At 48.7% G+C, this 24167-nt stretch overlaps 1 protein-coding gene across 1 annotated transcript; it reads left to right on the top strand.

The window, feature by feature from the left end:
- Positions 1 to 23659, top strand: LOC111162026 (cingulin). Its single transcript, XM_022526185.1, has 21 exons — positions 1 to 65; positions 6091 to 6972; positions 7652 to 7752; positions 7906 to 7975; positions 8075 to 8170; positions 10162 to 10289; positions 11160 to 11292; positions 11596 to 11808; positions 12259 to 12407; positions 12614 to 12746; positions 15773 to 15973; positions 16291 to 16497; positions 16870 to 17127; positions 18112 to 18282; positions 19002 to 19163; positions 20217 to 20306; positions 20731 to 20814; positions 20925 to 21043; positions 21341 to 21449; positions 21813 to 21976; positions 22271 to 23659. Exons 2-21 carry the CDS (start codon positions 6106 to 6108, stop codon positions 22407 to 22409), a joined length of 3594 nt encoding a protein of 1197 aa, XP_022381893.1. The 5' UTR covers positions 1 to 65; positions 6091 to 6105; the 3' UTR covers positions 22410 to 23659.
- The last annotated feature ends 508 nt before the right edge of the window (positions 23660 to 24167 follow it).

Here is a 24167-nt window from a genome sequence, read left to right as displayed (position 1 = left end):
CGAGCCCGAGCCCGAGCCCGAACCCGAGGCCGAGGCCGAGCCCGGGAGCGCCGAGCCCGGTTGGGGTGAGTGAATGCGGAGGGGGCAAGAGCCCCTGAAAAGGCAAGCGGGCCTGAGGGGTAAGGGACGAGGCGATCCGAGATACCCTTCTCCGGGGTACAGGTGCTGCACTGAAGAGAGGAGGAGGGGAGCTGAAGCTAGGGTGGGGAGTACTGGTTAAGAGCTGGCTCCTACTCAGGTACCAGAGACAAGTGGCTGGGAACGTGCCAGGTGAGGGGCACCTGAGGCTAACGCTACTCTGAGGACACGAAAGCGTTTCAGCGCCTGGTTATCTCTGGAGGTCAGACGCCGGTCCTAGGGGCAAGAATTTCTGTTGGAGACCGCGGTGTTAGGGGGGAGTAGTTAGTGTCAGTTGAACAGGGGGAACAACTACCTGGGGTTCAGAGACGGAAGCGGGAAGGCGTCCAGAGGTGCTATTTCCCTCAGGTTTTCCTCCTGGCTGCCGTTCTGAGGTGGCGCTGGCACCTCCTTTCAGGCTTTGAGAGGTGTGAGGTGTGTTTTGCTCTAACCCTTCACCTACAGATGGAGATACTGAGGGACAAAACAAGAAGGCACCCCCATCTCTTTGCTAGGTGTGCAACTGTTTAAGCCTTCAGTTTCTGTCAGCCTTTGCTTTAATGCCTAGGAGATTTTTTTCCTTCTTCCTCTTGAGAGAGTGCTCGCCAAGAGAGGGGTATGAGGAAGCATAGATCCCTAGGCTTACAGAATATGTAGAAATACTTTCTAACGAGGCTTCTGGCTGGGGCTAATGTCGGACCCTCTCCCCAAGCACACATAGTTTATTCTGTGGTTCTAGATGGGGCCATTGGATGCAGTTTAGGAGCCTAACCCATTCCCTTGATGCCTCCCAGAAGATCCCTTATTACTCCATGAAACCCCACAGGGCGTCCCTGAGTCCAGGACCATGATGATTGTCATACTGTCAGTAGGCACCAGGGGTGTGGGAAATAGGACTCCTTAGGAGACCATAAGACTAGGGGAATTAGCACCTCTGGGACTCCACACTGGATGAGAGCTGCATGTTGCGGCCCAGACAAGGCTTCTGAGGCAGATTTCCTTGCCTTAGGCAGGTAAGGGAACCAGAGCCAGTCTTAGCTTGGCCCCTTTGATGCCCTGCCTGAGGAAAGTTGTTGTAATTGGGAAATAATTAGCAACCGCTATGTTGTCCATAGGCTGCCTACATGTGCCTCTGCACCTCTTCTTTTATCCTTGATATTTCGAGTCGGGGGCTGGCTTAGGGGACTGCTAATCCAGAGAATTGCCCTGACCCTAAGAGGATTCTGGCTTTCTAGAACCCTTTCTTATTTCCCAAGGCTGACCCGCATGCTATCAGCCCTGTGGGAGGAGAGGAGAAGGTAGGGTTGTTTCTCTTGGTTGTTGCAGGGGAGGGGAGAACTAAGGGCCAGGGAGTGGGCCAAGGCAAGTGTGGGATGAGGAATGCAGCTTCCGGAACTTGAGAGGGAGGAGTGGGGGACACAAAGTCTTCCTATCACATACTGGCCTGTCACTCACCAGGTTCTTTGTGCATCTGTTTCTCCCTGTTCCCTCTCCACTCTCTGCCTCCTTCACAGTCTTGGCATCTAGACTGGGCAGTCCATGCCAATGGTTTTGTCCCCTGCCGCCTCTGTGGTGTGGAGTTTCTCTGGTCTACTTTATGAGCTGCCAGTGGAGTCTCTCTGGCCCTCCCCTTCCCCTTGCCTCTCAAACCAGTCCAGCCAGTTTGCAGGGCCCAGTTCACCATTGTGTTTTTTTCCTCCACTGGCCAAGCTGCTGTAGCCTGGCTCTCAGGTTTCTGCTTTTTCAGTGGACTGGGTCAGGAGTCCACTTGGGGCCGGTTCTTTTTGATCCATGGGGAACCTTCTTATCTTTGTAACTCTTTCTGAGAAAATAACCAATCCATCAAGGTCACTGAGCTGTCCTTTTCTATTTTGGCCATTTATTTCTCTTGTTCCCTCTGAGGGGAGTCTAATCTCTATAACTCTCTTTCTTCCATTTTCTAAATCGGCCAGTTACGTAGCATCTAACATATTGCCTGGCCCTGTATATGTCAGTTCTTCCTCTACACACCCCAAACTACCCCACCCCCACTTCCTGCCAGAAGTTCAGAGACTGTCACTCCTAGTTGGAAGCCAGATGCTTATGGCTGGGTGAGGTGACGGAATTGGGGCAGGGTAGGCTAATAAGTAACTGAGGGAGAAGTGGCTGTCTGGTACAGGTGCAGCGTATCCTCCCTCTCCTTACAGGCAGGAATGGAGAGGCAGACAGATGAAGTTGAATTAACCTGTGGCCTGGGCTCTTCCCAGAATACAGTTGATAAGAAATGCCCTGGGCACATGCTGAGGAGGGAAAAGCAGGGGCAGGCTTTGAGAGCGAAACCTGTGTACTCCCTGTTTCCTGGCACCAGATTGCTGTTTACCTGCCTCTGGGGCTTACGCAAGGCCTTGGAGCTGCTTGGCTCCCCTAGCCACGCCCCACTGTCCTCTGTAACTAAAGGTGGATAGGTTTCGGGTTTTCCATGTTGAATCATTTAGAGCTCTGCTTTCTGACCCACCACCCCAAAGATCACGTCAATCCTGCTTGCCCCTGACCCACTGTCCCAGGACTAACAGTCCGTTGAAATTAGGGAGTCATTGGGACTTGGGGGCACGTTCAGCACTGCCTCTGAACAAGTTGGTGCTCTTGGGTGGGTGAGGGACGGTGCACTCTGCTGGGCCTAGTCTGGGAGCTCCTCGATCTGGATCTGGAAGATCAGTTGATGTACTGACAGAGTAGAACTGTGATAATGAATAAATCATGGGACTTCTGAGAGCTGGCAGTCTAGGCACATCTGGCTCCAAAATTAAGACTGAATGGGGCAGGGAGAGGTCTTGTTATGAGGGCACATGAGAAATGGCTGTGAGGGGGATCATTGGGTAAATCTCCCCACTGCTATTCGAGAGTGCCTTGGTTCAGGATACAAACTTAAACACATATTTATTGATACATACTGTGTCACCAGGTCCTGGAGGCCTGGAGTCAGCTGAGAGCCATGTCCTTTGCCCTCCAGGAGTGTGTCATCTAGTGGGGGAGACAGACAGGAAGCAAATCACTCTGATAAATATATAAAAATAAACAGGGGTGTCTGGCTGGCTCAGTTGGTACAGCATGCAACTCTTAATCTCGGGGCTGTAAATTTGAGCCCCACATTGGGTGTAGAGATTACTTAAAAACAAAATCTTTAAAAAATAATAAACTGAGGTAGATTTATTGAAGGACAACTATAGAACATATAACATTGTTCTTTTCTTTTTTTTTTTTTAAGATTTTATTTATTCATTTGACAGAGATCACAAGTAGGCAGAGAGGCAGGCAGAGAGAGAGAGGGGAAGCAGGCTCCCTGCTGAGCAGAGAGCCCGATGCAGGGCTCAATCCCAGGACCCTGGGATCACAACCTGAGCCTAAGGCAGAGGCTTTAACCCACTGAGCCACCCAGGCACCCCATATAACATGGTTCTGATCTAGTTTGTGGGAGGGGGTGGTTGGGAAGGGCTCTGAGGAAGTGACATCCTTCTGTGAAGCATGTGGAGCCAGGAGGGGCCTGTTAGAAGGAGTGCATGTATGCAGGGTGAATTTATTATCAGCTTTGTGACAGGCATAGGTGCTGCTAGCTATGTTTCATGTCTTGTCATTTTCCCTCTTTTTTTTTTTTTTTAAAGATTTTATTTATTTGTAAGAGAGAAAGTGAGTGAGTGGGAGGGAGAGGGAGAGAGAATCTGAAGCAGACACCGTGCGGAGCACAGAGGCCAACATGGATCTGGAGCCCCACAACCATGAGATCAAGTTGAAACCAAGAGTCAGATGCTTAACTGACTGAGCCACCTAGGCGCCCCTATTTTCCCTTTTTTTTTTTTTTTAAGATTTTATTTATTTGACAGAGACAGACACAGCCAGAGAGGGAATATGAGCAGGGGGAGTGGGAGAAGTAGGCTTCCTGCCGAACAGGGAGCCTGATGTGGGGCTCGATCCCTGGACCCTGGGAGCATGACCTGAGATGAAGGCAGACGCTTAACGACTAAGCCACGCAGGGGCCCTTCCCTCTTTTTATTAAAAAAAAAAAAAAAAAGAAAAAAAAAAAAAGAAAAAAAAAAAGAAAAAGGAACCTAAGTAAATTACATGCAAGAATCTGAAATGTAGAACATGATAACATTTTTATAGCTGTATACACTTGTAATTATTATTGTCTAATTTTTACAAGTATTTCCTCAGGAGGTATTATCATTATACCTATTTACTGATGAGGAAATTGAGGCTCAGAACAGTTGTGATTTGCTCAAGGTTATATACATTCAGTGAAGAGGAGGGCTAGGTTCTTTTTTTACTGGATGAGTGGTTTGAATAACCTTTGCCTTGTAGCTTCTTTCCTGATCCCATTTCTTACTTGAATTCTAACAAAGGACCCTGCCGATTTAATATCCTTTTGTTTGGAGTATCTGAGGTTGGTTAAAGTCCTCCCCAATGCCGGAATGGAAGAAGGACAGGGGTCCTTTAGTTCAGGGTGGACTTGGGAGGTCTTAATGAAACTCTTGAGATTCTGTGGTAAAAGCTTGTGTGGACTGTTTCTTGGGGGGGGGGGGTGGGTAGGTGCATTACTTCATTCCCTCAAATGGAGTCTGAGAACCTTTGCCAATAAGGGCTCCTCCCTCCAGTTCCTTTCCCTGGAAGGGAAGGGCTGGGAATGTTAGGAATGTTCTTCCCACCAAGCCCTTTCTCACCTGCTGCTAGGCCACTCCCTTTCCCTCTCACCCTCGTTTTCTGGACTTCTAGCAAGACTACAGTCCCTGAAGGGGGCCTTGCCAGCTTTCCCAGAGCTCCACTGGAAGATTGAGCTGGGTATGTTTTTGTGTCTGTCTGGCTCTTCAGATACTCCTCCTCCAGTTTGGTACTAGGCTGTGGTGGAGATTAGTTGTAGGGCTGCAGAAACTGGAGTTGTTATTTGCTTCAAGGAGAAACTGCCCTCCCCAGTTCCTGGAGCCAGAGCACACCTGGAATATATTCCATTTGCCCACTCTAATCTTAGGCTGATGGGGACCAGAGGAGTTGGCCTATGGGTTGTCCTGGCTCTGGTCCTCAGGTGGGACAAGTCTGCCTATCCTAGGGCCCTTGGAATGGACATTCTTAAATGTTATTTAAATCTTTTTTTTTTTTTAAGATTTTATTTATTTATTTGACAGAGACCACAAGTAGGCAGAGAGGCAGGCAGAGAAAGAGGAGGAAGCAGGCTCCCTGCTGAGCAGAGAGCCTGATGTGGGGCTCGATCCCAGGACCCTGGGATCATGACCTGATCCGAAGGCAGAGGCTTTAACCCACTGAGCCACCCAGGCGCCCTGCTTAAATCTTTTTTTTTTTTTTGAATAAGCAATACATCTACATGGTTCCAAATTTAAAAGGGACAAAGGATACACAGTAGAAAGCTAGTTACTCTCCCATCCTTGTCCTCAGCCCCCAGGTCTTCCAACCCAGAGGCTTCACTGCTATCATCCCAGAAATAGGATGGCATATCTTGTGTGTAGGGGGGTAGTTTTGTGTATCTTAAATGAACTCTGGGAGTAGAGGGCCCCTTTTCTCCATTGGGATAAAGGTATCTGTTAGGCAGGGTTTGGGATCTGCCTTCATTGGGGTTGGAGGAGGCACACCATGCTATAGGCGTATGTGTGAAGATCAAGCAAAATTGTTGAACTCTTGACAAAGCCAGGCTCCCTAAGACTATATTAGAGGAAATGGATTCTTCTAAGTCAGTGGGTCTCAAAACCTGGAATCTGGACCAGCAGTGTCAGTATCTTCTGGGAACTTGATAGAAATTCAGATCCAGACCTACTGAATCAGAAACTCTGGGGACAGAGTCCAGTAGATACTTTTCAGATAAAATAGGAGAACCACTATTCTGTGTAGAAGGAACGACAAAATAATAAGCCACACAAAAGCCGGACAGGTGGAGGTTTCTGGGTTTCTGCTTCCAGTCTCTCAGCTTTAACTGTTTTCTTGATTTTCTAGGACCCCCTCCCATTCATGGAGCAGGCATCCACCATGGCTGAGCCCCGGGGCCCTGTAGACCATGGAGTCCAGATTCGCTTCATTACAGAGCCAGTGGGTGATGCAGAGATGGGCACCCTACGTCGTGGTGGGCGACGTCCAGCTAAGGATGCAAGAGCCAATACCTATGGGGTTGCTGTGCGTGTGCAGGGCATTGCTGGACAGCCCTTTGTAGTGCTCAACAGTGGGGAGCAAGGTGGTGACTCCTTTGGAGTCCAGATCAAGGGGTCCAACAACATAGGGGCTCCGGGAGCGCTGAGCTCTGACTCGGAATTCCCTGAGAGCTCCTACTCTCATGCCAAGGAATTTCCTGCCCGCTCACAGGGCAGCATGTCTGATGAGGAGCCTGGGGCCCACTGGAATGGAAGGCTACTCAGATCCCAGTCCCAGGCCTCACTGACAGGCACTGCCCCTGTGAGTCCGAGCACCAGGAGCACTAGCCTTCTGGAGCTGGCCCCCCAGGGAGCTTCCCCAGGGAGCACCATTGACACTGCACCCCTGTCTTCAGTGGACTCACTCATCAACAAGTTTGACGGTCACCATGGAGGGCAGGCCCGGGGGCGGACTGGCCGGCGCATGCGTACTCTGCCCCCTGAACAACGCAAGCGGAGCCAAAGCCTGGACAACCGGCTCCCACGGGATACCGTTGAGGAACGGGAGCGTCGGTCCCCCAACCACTGGACTCCTAACACAAAGCATGACAGCCACATGGGCAGCTCTAGGCAGTTGACCCAGAGCCAGAGCTCTCTTGGTGACTTTAGTCATTCCCATCAGACCCAGGACTGGGTTCTGCAGAGTTTTGAGGAGCCACGGGGGAGAGCCCAGGATCCTGGCATACTGCAGGTCAGACCCCACTCCTCTGTGGCTTCCGATCCCCAGCCCAGCAGCCCCCGGACCCCTTGCTGATTCAATAACTTAAGGCAGAAGGTTTCTACTTTTGTCCTCCACTTTACCCATCTTCTAGATAGATGATATTCACATGTACGAGATGCTTCCATGGAAGTGGAACTGATGTGAAATCAGCCTTCACAAGCATGAGAGTCACTTTTTACTGCCTGGCCATGGACTGTGCCTCAGTCACTAGCATTTGCTAGGTCTGCAGCGTCCGTAAGGCAGGCCAGGTAATATGACCAGCTTCCAGTGCTCTGGTCAAAACTCCCATCTCTGTCTCCCACTCAGGAGTGTAAGTGAGTAGGGCAGTAGCTTCTTGGAGACAACATTAAGCCTGTTCATTTATAAGTTCTAATACATTAACTGTCAGTAGTAACAGCTTACCACAGGGCTCACAGCTAGTTGAGATCTGCTTGTCAAGGAGAATCTGGCTTGCAGCAATAGTGAGAGGTGTACCCTGCTTGGACCTCTCCTGGGCCTGCTGCTCAGGCCTCCGCAGTGTTGCCTCTTTGTGAGGCCTGTTTGGCATGCTGGGAGGGCCTCGTCTCCCACCTGCTGCTTATGCACCATCTGAACCCCACAAAATGCCACTGGCTTCATTTTCCTGTTTCTCTGGGTTTATGTTTTGCAGTTCAAATCAACCCCAGATCTTCTCCGAGACCAGCAGGAGACAGCACCACCAGGCAGTGTGGACCATGTGAAGGCCACCATCTACAGCATCCTGAGGGAGGGGTAAGTGGGGGCCCTCCCAGCAGCGCAGTCAGACACCTCCCCTCTTTTCCTTCTGGCTTCCTTCCCCATCTTCCCTGTCCTTAGCTCTTCCTTCTCTCATCTCTGTTACCTCTTCCCTCTCTTAGCCTTTGCTTCTGCCCTTTTATCCTCCAGAAGCTCAGAAAGCGAAACGTCTGTGAGGAGGAAGGTCAGTTTGGTGCTGGAACAGATGCAGCCTCTGGTGGTGAGTGACCACCTCCCAGTGGGACCAGGAGGCAGGGTTAGGGCCTATGGGGCCTGGATCTGGATGTTGACCCATTCCTTCCTGCCCTGTTTCTGGCAGATGACTTCTCCTGTGTCTGCTAAGGCCCTGGCTGGGCAGAGCGAGCTCACCCGAAAAGTGGAGGAGCTGCAGCAAAAGCTGGATGACGAGGTGAAGGTGAGGGGAGACTAGAGGTGCAGGAGGCACATGGGGCACGGGAGAAACAGTGCTTGGGTTGCTCTTCCATGTGATCAAATGAGCACTCATATGTTCTGTGACACAGGAGATGAGTATGTGCTGGTCCCCACAAGGACTTCTGGGCTTCCCTGGAGCTTAGGGAGAAGAGCACAGTCATCAGAGCTCTGACTACCTTCCATTCATTTCCTTTGGAAGTTCTTATCCTGGCTTTGCTGCTCACCGGGATTACTTACCTCAGTTTTTTTCACTGTCATTATGATGATGGCAATACGAGTAGCTGTCATTTATTGAGTGTACACTCTCTCTCTCTCTCTCTGTGTATATATATATATATATATATATATATTTGAGAGAGAAAGCATGAATGGGGGGAGGGGCAGAGAGGGAGGGAAAGGGACAAGCAGACTCCTGTGGAGTGTGGAGCCTGGATCCCAGGACCCTAAGATCATGACTGGAACCAAAGTCTGATGCTTAACCAGCTGAGCCACCTAGGCGCTCCTATTGAGTATACTTCTTGTAATAGGTACTGTCCTGGATAATACATAATAATTATAGTGATCTTATAAAGTAGATATTGTGGACCTTTTTGTGGTAAGGAAACTGAAGATCAGCCAGGTTAAGTGAATTGCTCAAGGTACTAAGTAACAGAGATGGAATTTAAAAATTCAGGTCAGCCTTATGTGAAAGTCTGTGTAATCCCTTTAAAAAAAAATATTGTGGGGCACCTGCGTGGCTCAGTAGGTTAAGTGTGAGACTCTTGATTACAGCTCAGGTTGTGATCTCAGGGTTGTGGGATCGAGACTCGTGTCAGGCTCTGTGCTTGTCATGGAGCCTGCTTGGGATTCTCCCTCTGCCCTTTCCCCCACCCCACATTCTCTCTCTCTCAAAAAAAAAAAAAAAAAAAATTTAAAAAGTTTTAAAAAATATTGCTCCCACCTCTAACAGTATTGCCTTGCATGTAGTTAGTAAGTATTGGATTGTAACTCCCCTTATTTCCTGGAAAGCAGTATAGTATACTGGTTAAGTGGTCAGCTGTGGAATCAAACTGAGTTCAAATCCTGGTAACTGTTGGCTGCGTAACTGACTTCGGGCATGTTCTTTACATGTTCTAAGCTGCTGTTTCCTTAACTATAAAGTGGGGATAATAATTGTACTATCTTATTTATCTATGGCTGTGTAACAAATTACGTCAAAACTCAGCAGTTTCAGTCATCTCCTGGTGTCTTGAGGGCCCAGAGTCTGGAAGCACCTTAGCTGGGTAGTTCAGGGTCTGTTAGGAGTTTCCAGTCAAGGTGTTGGCTGGGGCTCTAGTCAGAAGACAGTGGTTATTGGCTGGAGAACTCACTTCCTTGATGTGTGGACCTCTTCCTGGGGCTTCTTGAGTGTCTGCACAGTATGGCATCTACCTTCCCCCACAATGATCCAAGAGAGAAGGTAAGGAGGAAGCTGCGGTGCCTTTTTAGGATGAGTTGCAGGATGCATCATTGCATCCTTTTTCTGTTTGTTAGAAGAGTGTTCTTAAGGGTGTCTGGGTGGCTCATTAGTTAAGCGTCTGCTTTCAGCTCAGGTCATGATCCCAGAGTCCTGGGATTGAGCCCTGCATCAGGCTCCCTGCTCAACGGGATCCCTGCTTCTCCTCCTCTCATTCCCCCTGCTTGTGTTCCCTCTCTCGCTTTCTCTCTCTGCCAAATAAATAAATAAAATCCTGAAAAAAAATTAATTAAAAAATAAAGAGGGGAGAAACTTCACCTTTTGAAAGGAATGTCAGACAATTAGTGGACATACTTTATACCATCCATCACAAGTCCCAAGGCTCGTTAGGAGAATTAAATGCAGATAATAAACACAGGGTCTGTAGTACAGTGCCTGTCATGTAGTAAGTCAGTAAATGTTAGACATTTGCATTACTCCTGGTCCTCTGAGAGGCTTTCCCTTCTCTCCAGCTGCTTTACTCTCCCTGCCTTTTCCAGAAGCGACAAAAGCTAGAGCCATCCCAGGTTGGTCTGGAGCAGCAGCTGGAGGAGAAGGAAAAAGAGTGCAGCCGGCTGCAGCAGCTGCTGGAGAGGAAGAAGGGGGAGGCCCAGCAGAGCACCAAAGAGTGAGTGCAGCTGATGGTGCACACATGGGGCTGCTTGGGGACGGAGGCCAGAGTTGGAGGTGTCCCCTGGGTGGGAGAGACAGAGAATCTAGATATCTAGAAGCTATAAGGGGCAGACAGAGATAGTTTAAAGATAGGACCTTTCTCTTTGCTTTCTCTGTCGGTAATGGTGATTGTGCCTGAGTTGGGTTACCTGGCTTTGCCTCTCTACTTCAGGCTCTAAATCTGTAAAATGGGTTAATAATAGTACCTACCTCACAGGACTGTTCATTTAGTAGATGTTTTTGCAATGAATACTGTTTGGCAGGCACTGATCTAGATTTCTGGGGTATACTAGTGAACCATTGAGATAAGGAGCGCTGCTGTCCAGAAGCATAGTTTCTTGTGTGTGTAGGGGGGGAGGTTGGGGAGACAGACAGTAAATAGTGAGCATATTAGATAAGTAAATCTGTAGCATTTGAGAAGGCGATTAATGGAGTAGGTCAAAGTAGATTGGGGGGCCTGGTGGTGGAGGAGCCAGTTTGTGTATTAAATAAAGTGGTCAGGGGGCACCTTGGGGTTCAGTTAAGTGTCTGCCTTCAGCTCAGGTCATGATCCCAGGGTCCTGGGATCAATCCCTGTATCAGGCTCCTTGCTCAGTGCAGAGCCTGTTTGTCCTACAAGTGAGGAAATGCTTGTGCTCTCTCTCTCTCTCTCTCCCTCCCTCTCAAATAAATAAATAAAATCTTTTAAAAAGAAACAAAGTGGTCAGGGGAGGCCTCATTTAGATTTGAACAAAGAAGGAGGTTTAAATGAATTAATATATGTAAAGGGTTTAGAAAACTGCTTGACACCCAGTGCTTGATGATATTATTTTTTATTAATTATTAGGCTCCAGAACATGAAGCTCCTTGTGGATCAGGGTGAAAGGGTAAGACATGGGCTGGAGACCCAAGTGATGGAGCTGCAGGACAAGCTGAAACAGGCCCAGGGATCAGAGTCTGCTAAGGAGGTGCTAAGAAAGGTAGGGAGGAGGATGGCTCCTACAGCCTCTGTTTCCTTTCAGCTAGAACACCCTCAGATCTGTTCACCTCCAATTTCCCCACAGTATGGGCAGAAGATAGCTGATTATGGGTACCCCTTAGTGTGCTTTCAGACAGGTTCAGTGGTCAGATGGGGGGTAGAGCCCAGAAGGGTGGGCATCCTAGAGAGCAGAGAGCACCGGGTACTGAGCCTGACAGGTTTAAGCTGCTCAATAAATATTTTTGATTGACCAAATGAATGGACAGGCAGAGTCACCTCTTTACTTCTGTCTTCCTTTCCCCAGGACCTGTCAGAGACCCGGCAGCTTCTGGAAGAGGTGTTGGAGGGGAAACAGCGGATAGAGGAGCAGCTGAGACTGCGGGAGCGGGAGCTGACAGCCCTGAAGGGGGCCCTGAAGGAGGAGGTGGCCTCCCGTGACCAGGAGTTGGAAAGCGTCCGGCAGCAGTACCAGCGAGATGCAGAACAGCTTCGCCAGAGTATGCAGGATGCCACCCAGGCATGTGACCAGAGCAGGGACTGCTGGAAGAGGACAGCCCCTCACCCCCAGAAGGGGCTGCCTTGAGGTCTCTTGGTATTTGGGGACTTTCCATGTCATAACTGGAACTCCCTCTGAAAGACAAATGTGAGATGTAATGAAAACCTTGGCCAGGAAACCTACAAGGGCAGAGTGAGGAAATGTAGGCCAGGAGTACCATGAGGGTGTGTGACCAAAGTCCCATGGGGAAATAAATGGAGGAGGCATCCTGTCAGCGACAGCGGGGGTGGGGGGACACTCTGACCTGGGGAGACTTTGTGCTAACATCACACCAGGCACCCTGAGTTCTCACAGTGTGTCACCAGTGTGTTGCCCTCTGGTCCTGAGCCTCCCCTTCCACATGCTTAGACTTTGATCTGAAGCGAGTTCTTCCCTCTGAGCCTCCTGTCCCCCAATTGTCTCCTTCCCTAGGACCATGCTGCCTTAGAGGTGGAGAGGCAGAAGATGTCAACCCTGGTGCGGGAGCTGCAGAGGGAGCTGGAGGAGACCTCAGAGGAGACAGGGCATTGGCAGAGCATGTTCCAAAAGAACAAGGAGGAGCTTAGAGCCACCAAGCAGGAGTAAGGAATTTGTCTGTCAGCAATGCTTATCTGTGTTTCCTATATCCTGCTGCTTTTCTACCCATGCTGTGCCCTTTACTCTGCTGAGAGTGGGTGCCCAGCCTGTTGGCTTCTGAGGAGGTGGTTTGCATTGTCCCACTAACCTTTCACAGGCAGGTGGGCTGACCTTGTTCCCTTTTCCTTTGCATTCACCTGGCTGGGCTCAGACTCCTGCAGCTGCGGATGGAGAAGGAGGAGATGGAAGAGGAGCTTGGGGAGAAGATGGATGTCTTACAGAGGGAGTTAGGGCAGGCCCGGGCTGGTGCTGCAGATACTCGCCAAATGGAGGAGCTCAAGAAGGTACTTGGAGGGGCACCTGGCTGGGACTTGATCTCAGGGTTGTGAGTTTGAGCCCCATGCTGGGTGTAGAGATTACTTAAAAAAAGAAAAGAAAAAAAAAGGTACTTGGAGTTGGGGTGTGGAAGAGCAGGTTGGGGTGATGGGCACTGACCTCACCTACCCATGAGGATCTCCAGACTAGTGGCTGCCTCTTCTGTGCTTGGTTTTCAGGACCCACCTTCCTGCTCAGCCAGCTCTTTCCCCTACACACTCTCTGATGCAGTTGGGCTGTTCTCATTGAGTGTACAGGTTTCCAGTGGGAAGGACTCCTACTTGGGTTCAAGCCAGAGGCTGCTGGCTGCCTCCCAAGAGACCTCAGGGGAAGCAGCATTTAGATGGATTTGTGAAACTCCAGGGTCATTTTTGAAGCTTCAAATTTGGTCCGCACAGGGAGAGTTGCTCTGTCTGGAGGGGGTGGGGCAATGGGGAGTAGGGCAGGGGGATGGACTCATTAACTATATCTATGAAACCAACATTTACAGTTAGAATGGCAGTTTATTAACTTGTAACATGAAATGTCATCAGACAGACTGGAATATTTGCAGTGGCATGGCCAGCTGACCTACTGGGAAGCCAGATGGTATAGTGAAGGCTGCTCAGAGTATAGAATCTAGACACAGGGATTTTATCATGCATGGATATTTTATAAATGATAAGGTCATCAGATTGAAGCGAATACAGATAATTTCTTCATATTCCTGGTATTAGTTTTTGGAGGACAAGAAAGCATCTAATTTGGATGATTTAGAAACTTAGAAAATATTTTGTTAGTATAGGGAACTGGCATTTATGGCCTCCTAAGGATCCTTCTAGGTTTATAGTTCTTTGAGTCACTATGCTGGATATGTAGTTGGTGCTCATTTAACAAGTATTAATTAATCATTGCTTGTTTATCATTCCTTTGCCATAAGCTGCCTAATTATAATCAAGGCAGTCATATTTATTAAATGAGTAAAGAAGTATAGCTCTAAGTGATGATTTTCCAGATAAACAAAAGTCTGAGCTTACACAAAATACTTGGAGAAAAACATAATGAACGTTAACCAAGTGTACTTTTAGTGATTGTAAATGAAAAGTGCTCTTAAGTTTTTACTATGTTAGTATGAAGTTAAATTATCAAGAATGTCTGAAGTCTGTTTGCTATATTAGTGGACATTCCTCTGGACAATCTCAGTTGACTATCATAGGAGATAAAGCTGAAAAGCTAAGAAGAAGTAACTAGTGCTTGATTTATCTCATATATGAAGTGTATTTTATCAAGTACCCACTCAGACAACATATGCATTAGGAAAACAGACCCCATCCAGTATAGATCACACGCTGTGCTGTTTTTTTCTTTGCAGTTAGTTTTGTTATTTTATACCGAAAACTCAAAGTATATTATATAACCTTTCAGCCTAATTATGGTATTTTCTGAATTTCAGAAATAGCTGATAGCTAAAGAACGATAGCACGAGAGTTCATATCTCAAAATTTTATTTATTTATTTATTTATTTTTTTAAGATTTTTTTTTTTTTTTTAATTTATTTGACAGACAGAGATCACAAGTAGGCAGAGAGGCAGGCAGAGAGAGAGAGGTGGAGGCAGGCTCCCTGCGGAGCAGAGAGCCCCATGGGGGCTCGATCCCAGGACCCTGGGATCATGACCTGAGCCGAAGGCAGAGGCTTAACCCACTGAGCCACCCAGGCGCCCCAAAATTTTATTTATTTTTGATTTTATTTATTTATTAGAGAGAATACAAGGCAGAGCAGTAGGCAAAAGGAGAGGGAGAAGCAGGCTCCCCACGGAGCAGGGAGCCCGATGTGGGGCTCGATCCCATAACCCTGGAATCATGACCTGAGCCGAAGGCAGATGCTCCACCAACTGAGCCACCTGGGCACCCCCTCAAATTGGGGCTCAAACTCACAGCCCTGAGATCAAGAGTTGCATGCTCTACCTACTGAGTCATGCAGGCTCCCCAGTATTTTAATTAAAAAAAAAAAAATAAGAGCAGCACCACTATTTATTGTGTAATATGTTTTGGTTTTCAACATATTTTATTTTTGAAATAGCCAATCCTGTTTTATCCACACCCTCATCTACTCTCACTTAATGTGATTTGATTTTGTGTGTGTGTGTAGATTTATTTCACATACCATAGAATTTACCCTTTCTAAGTGTATGACTTAGTGGGGTTTTTTGCTTATTTGTTTTTAAAGATTTTATTCATTTATTTGACAGAGAGCACAGTCAGCGGCAGGCAGAGGGAGAAGCAGTCTCCCCACTGAGCAAGGAGCCCGATGTGGGAGTAGATCCCAGGACCCTGGGATCATGACCTGTTGCAAAGGCAGACACCCAACTGGCTGAGCCACCCAGGAATCCCTTTGTGGTTTTTAGTATATACACAAAGTTATATGTCCATCATCACTATCTAATTAGAGAACATTTTCATCACCCCAAAAAAGAACCCCATATCCATTAGCAGTCACTTTCCCCAGCCCTGGGTAACCACTAATCTACTTTCTGTCTCTATGCATTTGCCTATTCTGCACAATTTCATATAACTTGAGTCATAATATACGACCTTGTATGTCTGGTTTCTTTCACCTAGCATAATCTTTTTGTAGGTTTACTGATGTTGTAACATGTATCAGTACTTTTTATAGCTGAATAATACTCTATATAGATACATCACATTTTTTTTTCTGTTCACCAATGGGTGGACGTTTGGGTCATTTCTGTTTTAGCCATCGTGAGTAATGCTGTAATGAACATTCACGTGAACATGTTTTTTGGGAACATGTTTTCAGTACTCTTGATTATATACCACGGAATGGAATTCATATGGTCATTCTATGGTTAACTTTTTGAGAAACTATCAGACCCCTTGCCCAAGTAGCCACAAAGATCTTTCATTGCCCCCGCAAAACATGAGAGTTCCAGTTGCTGCACAGTCTGATATCCCAGGCCACCCCTGTGCCCTGTCACTGTCCCCCTTCCCTTCCAGGAGCTGCGCCAGACCCAGTGGGAACTTAAGGAACTGAGAGAAGAGCAGCAGAGCCAGGAGGTGGCTGGGCACCACCGGGAGCAGGAGTTGGAGAAGCAGCTGAAGGTTGAGTCTGATCGAGGTCGGGGGTTGGAACAGCAGAACCTCCAGCTACAAAAGATCGTCCAGCAACTGAGACAGGACTGTGAAGAGGCTTCCAAGGCAAGGGGAGTGGGCACAGGGCTTAGGAAGTGGAGGCTGAGGGGTCTGGAGGGCAGAGGAGCCAGAGGGCATGGAAAATTACCTATCATGGGTATGTACAGACCAGATCCTTGGTCCTAGGTGTGTGGTGAAAAGTAGCTAGGATTGGGCAGCGGGGAGGCAGGGCTGCAGCATGGCTCTGTAGGGGTGGGATTCGCAGAGGCACTACCACTATTTAGGTCCAGTTCTCATGGATGGTCTTCCAGGTGGCTCTCCTGGGGGTGGCTAGGGACTTGGAGCCCTGGGGTCTGAGCTACCACTCCCTGAACTGGCCGCAGGCTCAGGCGGCAGCAGAGGCAGAGGTGGCAGTGCTGGGGCAGCGGCGGGCAGCCATGGAAACCACACTTCGGGAGACCCAGGAGGAGAATGACGAGTTCCGACGGAGCATCCTGGGTCTGGAGCAGCAGCTGAAGGAGGCCCGGGGCCTGGCGGAAGGTGGGGAAGTGGCGGAGGCAAGGCTTCGGGGCAAGGTGCAGCGGCTAGAGGTCAGTGCTTCTGCCCACGTCGTTGGCTCCCTGTCCGCCCCCACCCCCCGGCCCTCTCTCCTCTTGTCCCTGGCTGAACACTTCAGCTAAATCCTCAGCTATCAGTTTCATTTTATGCCGAGTGTGCTTCTGTTGGCCTTCCCAGTCCAGTGTTACACTTGGCTTTATTTCCTGGAGCATGCTTTGCTGTGGATGTCTTGACCCTTGCACTGGTACTTTTGTCTCTTATCTCCCACCTTGTGCTTGTTCTCTGTGTCCTGATTTCTTTGCTGCTTCCCTTGAGCCTGTTTTCACTGCCCACCTTTTTCATAAATCACTCTTCTTCCCTCCCATCTATTCCCTTCCAAATGGCCTATGTCTTCCCTCTCCCAGGCTGAGAAACAGCGGCTGGATGAGGCCCTGAATGCAGCTCAGGAAGAGTCGGGGAGCCTGGCAGCTGCCAAGCGGGCACTGGAGGCCCGGCTGGAGGAGGCCCAGCGGGGGCTGGCCCGCTTGGGGCAGGAGCAGCAGGCACTGAACCGGGCTTTAGAGGAGGAGGGGAAGCAGCGGGAGGCGCTCCGGCGGGGCAAGGCTGAGCTGGAGGAGCAGAAGCGCTTGCTGGACAAGACTGTTTGCCAGCTGAACAAAGAGGTGGGGCATGGGATGTCCTGAACTCTCAGGAAGAGTCCCAGCTCTTAATGGAAGCTTGCCTGGGGGGCGAGGGGTCGGGAAGGGGTCAGAATGTGTGGTGTTTGCTTGCCTCAAGTTCACTGCTGGGGAGGCCAAGGCCAAATCTTGAGAGAGCGGTGTCCTTCCTACTGCTCCTCAGTGTTCATGTCCTCCCTCCACATCCCATTCCATGTGGTCTTGGTCCTTGGAGAATGTCTCCTGGGATTCTCTTAAGACATCTGTAAGATCTGAATGTAAGAATCTTCATTAGTAGAATTTTCTGTTTGGGGTAGGGAAAGGAAAGTTCCATCATCTCTCCCTAGCTGACTTTAAGACCTAAACATAGGAATTTTTGTGGGTGGAATTTTATATTTGGGGGAGGGCAAGAAGAAAGGAAAAATAAATTGCATTTTTGTAGGTAAGATCGTCCCTGTAATCTCTTACTTTATAAAGCTAGAGCAAACACATATTTTGTCACTTCTAAAGTGCACATTGCGTCATCTCTGAAGTTGACTTGGCATCTTGTAACTGATGGTATGTTACAGGTCAGTTGGCAGGTTTTTCCTTCTTAGTGGTATATCTTACGATCTATTGGCATCTTGGGTTTGTTGAAATGTGATCATTTAAGGTTTACTTGGTATCAGACACTTTTACAAGTACTTTGTATCATTAATGTAATTCTCACAATAACCTTGTGATGTAGGTACCATTATTTCCCCATTTTATAGATGGGGAACTGAGACCTAGAGAGGATAAGTAACTTGTCTGTGATCACACAGCTAGTAAGTGGTAGAACCAGGATTTGAGCCCAGGCAATCTGTATATTACTACTAGCCATACTATAGGGACCTAGGCCCAGGGAGAGCAAGGGAGGGCTGCTTTGGCAGTAAGGAGAATCTGGGGAGTCTTGGCTCAGAGGAGGGCCAGAGGTATGGTGCTGAAAAGGCTCTTTTCTCTTCCTCTAAGTTGGAGCAGATTGGGAATGACTCTAAGCAGGCCCTGCAGGAGCTGCAGGCCCAGCTGGAGGATTACAAGGAGAAGGCCCGGCGGGAGGTGGCGGATGCCCAGCGCCAGGCCAAGGAGTGGGCCAGTGAGGCTGAGAAGAACTCAGGGGGGCTGAGCCGGCTTCAGGATGAGGTAGGAGGAGAAATGGCAGGGGGTGGGAACCTGCCCAATGTCCTTGGTTTGAAGGTCATTGCCTCTTTTTTTTTTTTTTTTAAGATTTTATTTATTTGAGAGAGAGTATAAATAAAATCTTAAAAAAAAAAAAATCACAGTACCAAAAGAACCTCAACACTGCAAGGTTATTGGAAACGTAGTATCAAAACAGAGGCATGTCTTGAAATATGATAGCTAGTTTTATTTTATTTTTTAAAGATGATAGCTAGTTTTAATACTTCACAATCTTTTACTGTAACAATTTGTTATAATTTTCTGTTCTGCGATTACATTAAACCCTTTTTGTTTTGTTAAAAAAAAAAGTCCCAGTACCCTACCTGGGTCCCATATCGCTTAAATCACAACTCCTAGGGCTGGGGCCCAGGATCAATTGTCTAAAAATGACTTAACTGATACTAATTTGTGTAGGGCATTTTAAAACAATAAAGAAAATGGACTAAGCTCCTTTCTGCCTGATAGATAGGATGCTGCCTGATTCCTGAATTGTTAAAGAAAGCTAACTAGATCTTCAAAGAGAAGAAAAGGGACTAAAAGTTGGCCTGCTTTTTATTACCACCAGGCTCTGGCAATTCTAAAGAATGTCAGTGATGTGACGTTTTTCCCCACGGGGCGGACTGCTCTCGCCCCTCTGCTCCCACCTTACTTCTCCAAGCTGTTGCATTTTCCCTCCTGCCTAGACCCAGAGGCTACGGCAGGCCCTGCAGGCGTCTCAGGCTGACCGGGACACAGCCCGGCTGGACAAAGAGCTGCTGGCCCAGCGATTGCAAGGGCTGGAGCAAGAGGCAGAGAGCAAAAAGCGTTCCCAGGATGACAGGACCCGGCAACTCAAGGGTCTTGAGGTGACGGTGTGAGGGTGGCAGGGAGGGGGAGGGGTGTCCAGGTCCTGGCACAGGTGGGACTTCCTTGGGGGAAAGTAGCCAGGACACACCAAGCCCCCTTTCTCTGCTGGGTATTGAAAGCTGGTGGCCCACAGCTGATGGGTTTTGTTTGAGTGCAGTGTTTTAAATGACTGAGTTAATTGCCAGTGTTTAGAAATTTATACATGTCACTTATATCTTACCGATTTCTGGCTCCTTTTGTACATGTGGAAAATATGTTCACCCTGAGCTTCTAATCCCGAGTTGTCTGCATGGCAATAGTTGGCTGGAACTGAGCAGTGGCATCTCCCCTTTAGAGTGAATAGTGGTCTTCAGTTTGCTATATTTGGCAACAATAATAAAAACAGTGACAAGGGACGCCTGGGTGGCTCAGTCAGTTGGGCGTCTGCCTTTGGCTCGGGTCCTGGGATTGAGTCCTGCATCTGGCTCCCTGCTCAGCGGGGAGGCTGCTGCTCCCTCTCCTGCTCCCTTGGAGCAACAACAACAACAGTAACAAAAAACAGTGACAATAGCAGCAGCAAACACATATTATGCCATGTGCTGGGCACTGAAGACTCATTTAATCCTGAGAAAAAACCTGTGGGATAGGTTCTCCATTTTATAGATGAGGAAAACAGACCCACAGAGAGGTTAAGCAACTTGGCCATGGCCCTTCTGCTAGGAAGTGGTAGATCTGACTCCATCCCAGCTTTGGCTTGGACACTTTGGTTTCTGTCTGTTATCCCATTAGGGAAATCGGGCTGCCCCACTGAGGAATCGATTCGGGGGTTTGTCATCCTGCCAAGGGCCAAGACTAGAGCAGGCGCCACCACCCTCTCCCCTCAATGCCACGCCTGGTCAGCAGGGGGTGCTAGCTCCGTGGTGGCTCTGGGCAGGGGCGAAGACAGCTGGTTGTGGGGACATGGGAAACAGCAAGGTCTGTGGAGGCTGGGCTTTGGGAGGGTCCTGGTGGGGGTTTAGCATTCTGGTGTCCAGCATGTGGGGCAGAATGAACCTGTTGCTTCTGTGCCACAGGAGAAAGTCTCAAGGCTGGAAGCGGAGTTAGATGAGGAGAGGAGCACCGTGGAGCTGCTGACAGAACGCATGAATCGTGGCCGGGACCAGGTACCCCCTTCCTTAGCTCTCAGCCCTCTCAAGAACACCTCTGCCCACCCATGTTTCATAATCTGGGGAATTCTGGCTGTTGAATCTGTGCGTGGCTGGTGCTACTTCAGGGTCTCCTCTCCTTTAGGATGGGTGGAAAGGAGCCAGGGATCTGAGTGGAAGAAGGAATCCTGATGGCCTGGGATCCTCTCTGACCTGAGTCCAGGCTGCTTCCATTCAGAGGGGATGCTGGTTCCTGGCGAGATGGAGGCAGCCCTGTTTAAATTCTGTGGCTCCTCCCATTTGAAAAGGCTGTGATTTCTTAGTTACCTAAGAATTGTGGGGATTCATAGAGCATCCTACAGTTTTCTCTGCCTCACATGGTTCACCTGCTGGTTCATTGTTAGCCCTACCCAAATCTTATCCTCTCATCCATCTCCACTAGGTGGACCAGCTGAGGGCAGAGCTCATGCAGGAGAGGTCCGCTCGACAGGACCTGGAGTGTGACAAAATCTCCCTGGAGAGACAGGTAAGCAGGGGAGTAAGGAGTCTTGGGGATAGACACCAGGAGGCAGGTAGAATGACCACAGGAGGGATCAGAAGTGGAGAGTGACCACGGAGACTTTCTGTCCCTCTCAGAACAAGGACTTGAAGAGCCGCTTGGCTAGCTCAGAAGGCTTCCAGAAACCCAGCGCCAGCATCTCTCAGCTTGAATCCCAGAATCGGGAGTTGCAGGAGCGGCTGCAAACTGAAGAGAGGTGATGTGAGCCCATCTTCCCTCTTTCCTTCTGGGCTCTTCTCTGTCTTGCATGTCAGACATGGCCACCCTAACCTGATCTTCAGGGGCAACTTTTCTCTTGGTAAAGAGCAGAGGGAGCTGTAGGACTTCTGAAACTTATGAAACTTCTGAAATGTGAATGACCTATTATGCCCCTAGATCTTCCATAGTGTGACATGACTGAGAGGAAGGAGTTCATGGAGGCTGGAGGGAGCCAAATAGGGTTTTCTCTGGAAATGGCTACAGCCACAGACACCCCCCTACCATACCCTCCTAGGGAGAAGACTGTTCTGCAGTCTACCAACCGAAAACTGGAACGGAGGGTTAAAGAGCTGTCCATCCAAATCGATGATGAGCGGCAGCATGTCAATGACCAGAAGGACCAGGTAAGGACGGGAACCAGGGACAGGAAGTCATATGGTAAGCATTTACTGTGTGTTTGCATGAGGGCAAAGGGAGGCCCCATCTCATAGGTCTTCCCAGCTTCATGTAGGGATGGAGACTAGACTGGAGGCCCTGGATTAAAACAATCATAGTAAGCACATGCATTGAGTGTCTGTGATGTGCTAGGTTCTCATTCTGTTGTACATGTGTGAGCTCGTTTCATCCCCAAAACAAGCCTGTGACGTTAGGGAACTTGCCTATGGTCATGACATTTTTCTAGGGCAGCGATTCCTTGTCAGAATTGGGTCCCAGTCCATGGTCGCAGCAGATGCTTTTCTAATGTGGGGACTTTGTATTCTGCCCAGCTAAGCCTGAGGGTGAAGGCTTTGAAGCGGCAGGTGGATGAAGCAGAAGAGGAGATTGAACGACTCGATGGCCTGAGGAAGAAGGCCCAGCGTGAGCTGGAAGAGCAGCATGAGGTCAATGAACAGCTCCAGGCCCGGATCAAAACCCTAGAAAAGGACTCCTGGTATGGGCTGCTTTTCTTTCCCCCTCTTCTGAACCCCGGGAATGGGTTCTCCTGAACTGAATAGGGAGGAGGATCTCTAAGATGGGACCTCTGCAGTCACTCCTTTCTGGCTGAAAGACTGTATGGTTATTCTTTAGCTCAGCCCACTGTCTATATATACCCCATCTCCCCAGATCTCACATAGGTGGGGGAGCTTGTACCTTGAGGCCTTAGAAAAGCTGGGAGTTTCCTTAGCATGAAAAGCATGGTTGTCTCAGTCTGTCTCCCTCCCTTACAAGTATTCCTCTCTCTTAGGCGCAAAGCTTCCCACTCAGCTGCTGAGTCAACCCAGCATGAAGGGCTGAGCTCAGATGAGGAATATGACAGCGTCTACGACCCTTCTTCCATTGCATCACTGCTTACGGAAAGCAACCTGCAGACCAGCTCTTGTTAGCTTGGGTCCACGAGGGACCAGAGACCACACTTGCAGCCTGCCCTGGCCAGGCCTGCACTGCCCTGCCAAGCCTCGAATTCCTCATTCCTGGAGGGGGAACCCAATTATTAAGCCCTAAGAACAGGAAGGGTATGTGTGATGGTGATAAAAAAGGCATTGGCACTAAGCCGGTGAACAGGCTTTCCCTTTCCTCTGGAGGAGTGGGTATTTTAGGCCAACTGAGCCCTTCCCTTAAGTCTTTTTCTTCCCTCACAGCAATAGGATGGTCACCATAGAGGCTGAGGAGGATTGAGCATGTTAGGAAGGGATAGACATTGCCACGTATATAAAGCTTTATTTCTTTAGCCCTTAACCCTCAGGCTCAGGGAAATACCTTTGTGATTTTTGCTCCCATGACTCCTGCAGTATGTTTTCCTCCCACTCTGGAGCAGGGTGAAGGGAACATTATGGATAATAGACACACTGGGGTGGCTGTATCCAGCTCATGGATGCTCCTCTTTGCACAGTCATGGGACCCATATGGTAGTCCCCACCCCTCTCCACTCCTTTATATTTTGTCTTCCTCAAGCCAGTGGATCCAAGGGATCTGTTCTCCCCTTCCTGTCTTCATCATCCTACCTTCCTTTCCTTTTGGTGCCTTAGACAGGGTGAGGAAATAAGGATGTTCTTCTTGCCTTCTATACCTGCACATGCATACCTCTCCAAGGACCAACCTTTCCCCCACCAGGGCCCTCAGCTTCCCCGGCTGCCCCAGTCTAGAGAGTTATTGGCTCATTTACTGATGAGCCCTTGCGGGAGGGACTTTGGTAGGACTGTGATAAGGTTGTGGGGCTTGGTTCTGCTCAGGGTTTCCATGTTTCCTCCTGTCTTTCTGTGACTATGGATGTGTTTGTAAGGGACTTGCATCTGGGAACCCTGATAACTGTCTGCATGAGTTTGAAAAGCAGAGGTCTTTCTCGTGGCTTCTCTGACCCAGATGTGCCCAACCTCAGTAGGGAATCAGGGGATCCTCATTATCTCAGGAGCTTGGACCTGACACAGGGCTTCCTGCCTAGGGCTAAAGATGGACTCTTTGTAGAAATGGGTAGAGGCAATGGAAGATTTATTCCCCTCTTGGGTTTTGGGAAGAGCCAAGCCCTGGTAGGGAGGAGGTAAGCCTGCTTATTTCCTGAGCAGGTTCTGTAAGGAGCCTAGGGGAAGAAGAAAGCTGTTTTCACCAATGACTTGTAATTTCATGATTTTTTTTTTTAAATCTTCTATTCTGCAAGTTAGAGATTTTCTCCCAAACCAACCCAGCCTTGATTTTATTTTAAATTAAACATTAAAATTATATATCTATACTGAAATCCTTGACTTCTCATTCTTTTTCCTGGCTTATTTGGAGGTCTGTTTTATGCAGAAACCATTTTAACTAGAGAACTTAGAGGCTGAAGCTGGGGTTTTCTTTATCTCACTTTTTAGAGGCTCTTTACAGCAGATTAGATGGACCCTGGGGAACGACGTGTAAGTGTTTATAGCACCTGCATTCTCTCCTAAACAACCTTCTGGGAATAGAAAGGCCAGTAAATGCTGTATCTGAGGGTTAAAGGAGACAGACCAGAACTGGGTTTTATTCCTTTGGGGCACAGGGATGTCCCCAGCATTCACCTCCCATGTACAAAGACATTTCATTCCCATCTGGTATGGGACCCAGTCCCTACCTGGGGAAGTAGAAGAATTTCTGTCATTCCTGCTCTTTTTTTTTTTTTTTAAAGATTT

The sequence above is a fragment of the Enhydra lutris genome, unplaced genomic scaffold (assembly GCF_002288905.1).
Source record: "Enhydra lutris kenyoni isolate GAN:26980312 unplaced genomic scaffold, ASM228890v2 scaffoldscaffold88, whole genome shotgun sequence".
Lineage (NCBI taxonomy): Eukaryota > Metazoa > Chordata > Mammalia > Carnivora > Mustelidae > Enhydra > Enhydra lutris.
This window is presented reverse-complemented; position numbering and strand designations above follow the sequence as displayed.

What these genes read in the sequence shown, in the direction of transcription:
- LOC111162026 (XM_022526185.1), top strand. Translation starts at nt 6,106, where the DNA reads ATGGAGCAGGCATCCACCATGGCTGAGCCCCGGGGCCCTGTAGACCAT. An exon ending in TACAGCATCCTGAGGGAGGG is followed by an intron (nt 7,753 to 7,905) that starts GTAAGTGGGGGC and finishes TTTATCCTCCAG; the next exon opens with AAGCTCAGAAAGCGAAACGT. An exon ending in CTTAGAGCCACCAAGCAGGA is followed by an intron (nt 12,408 to 12,613) that starts GTAAGGAATTTG and finishes GGCTGGGCTCAG; the next exon opens with ACTCCTGCAGCTGCGGATGG.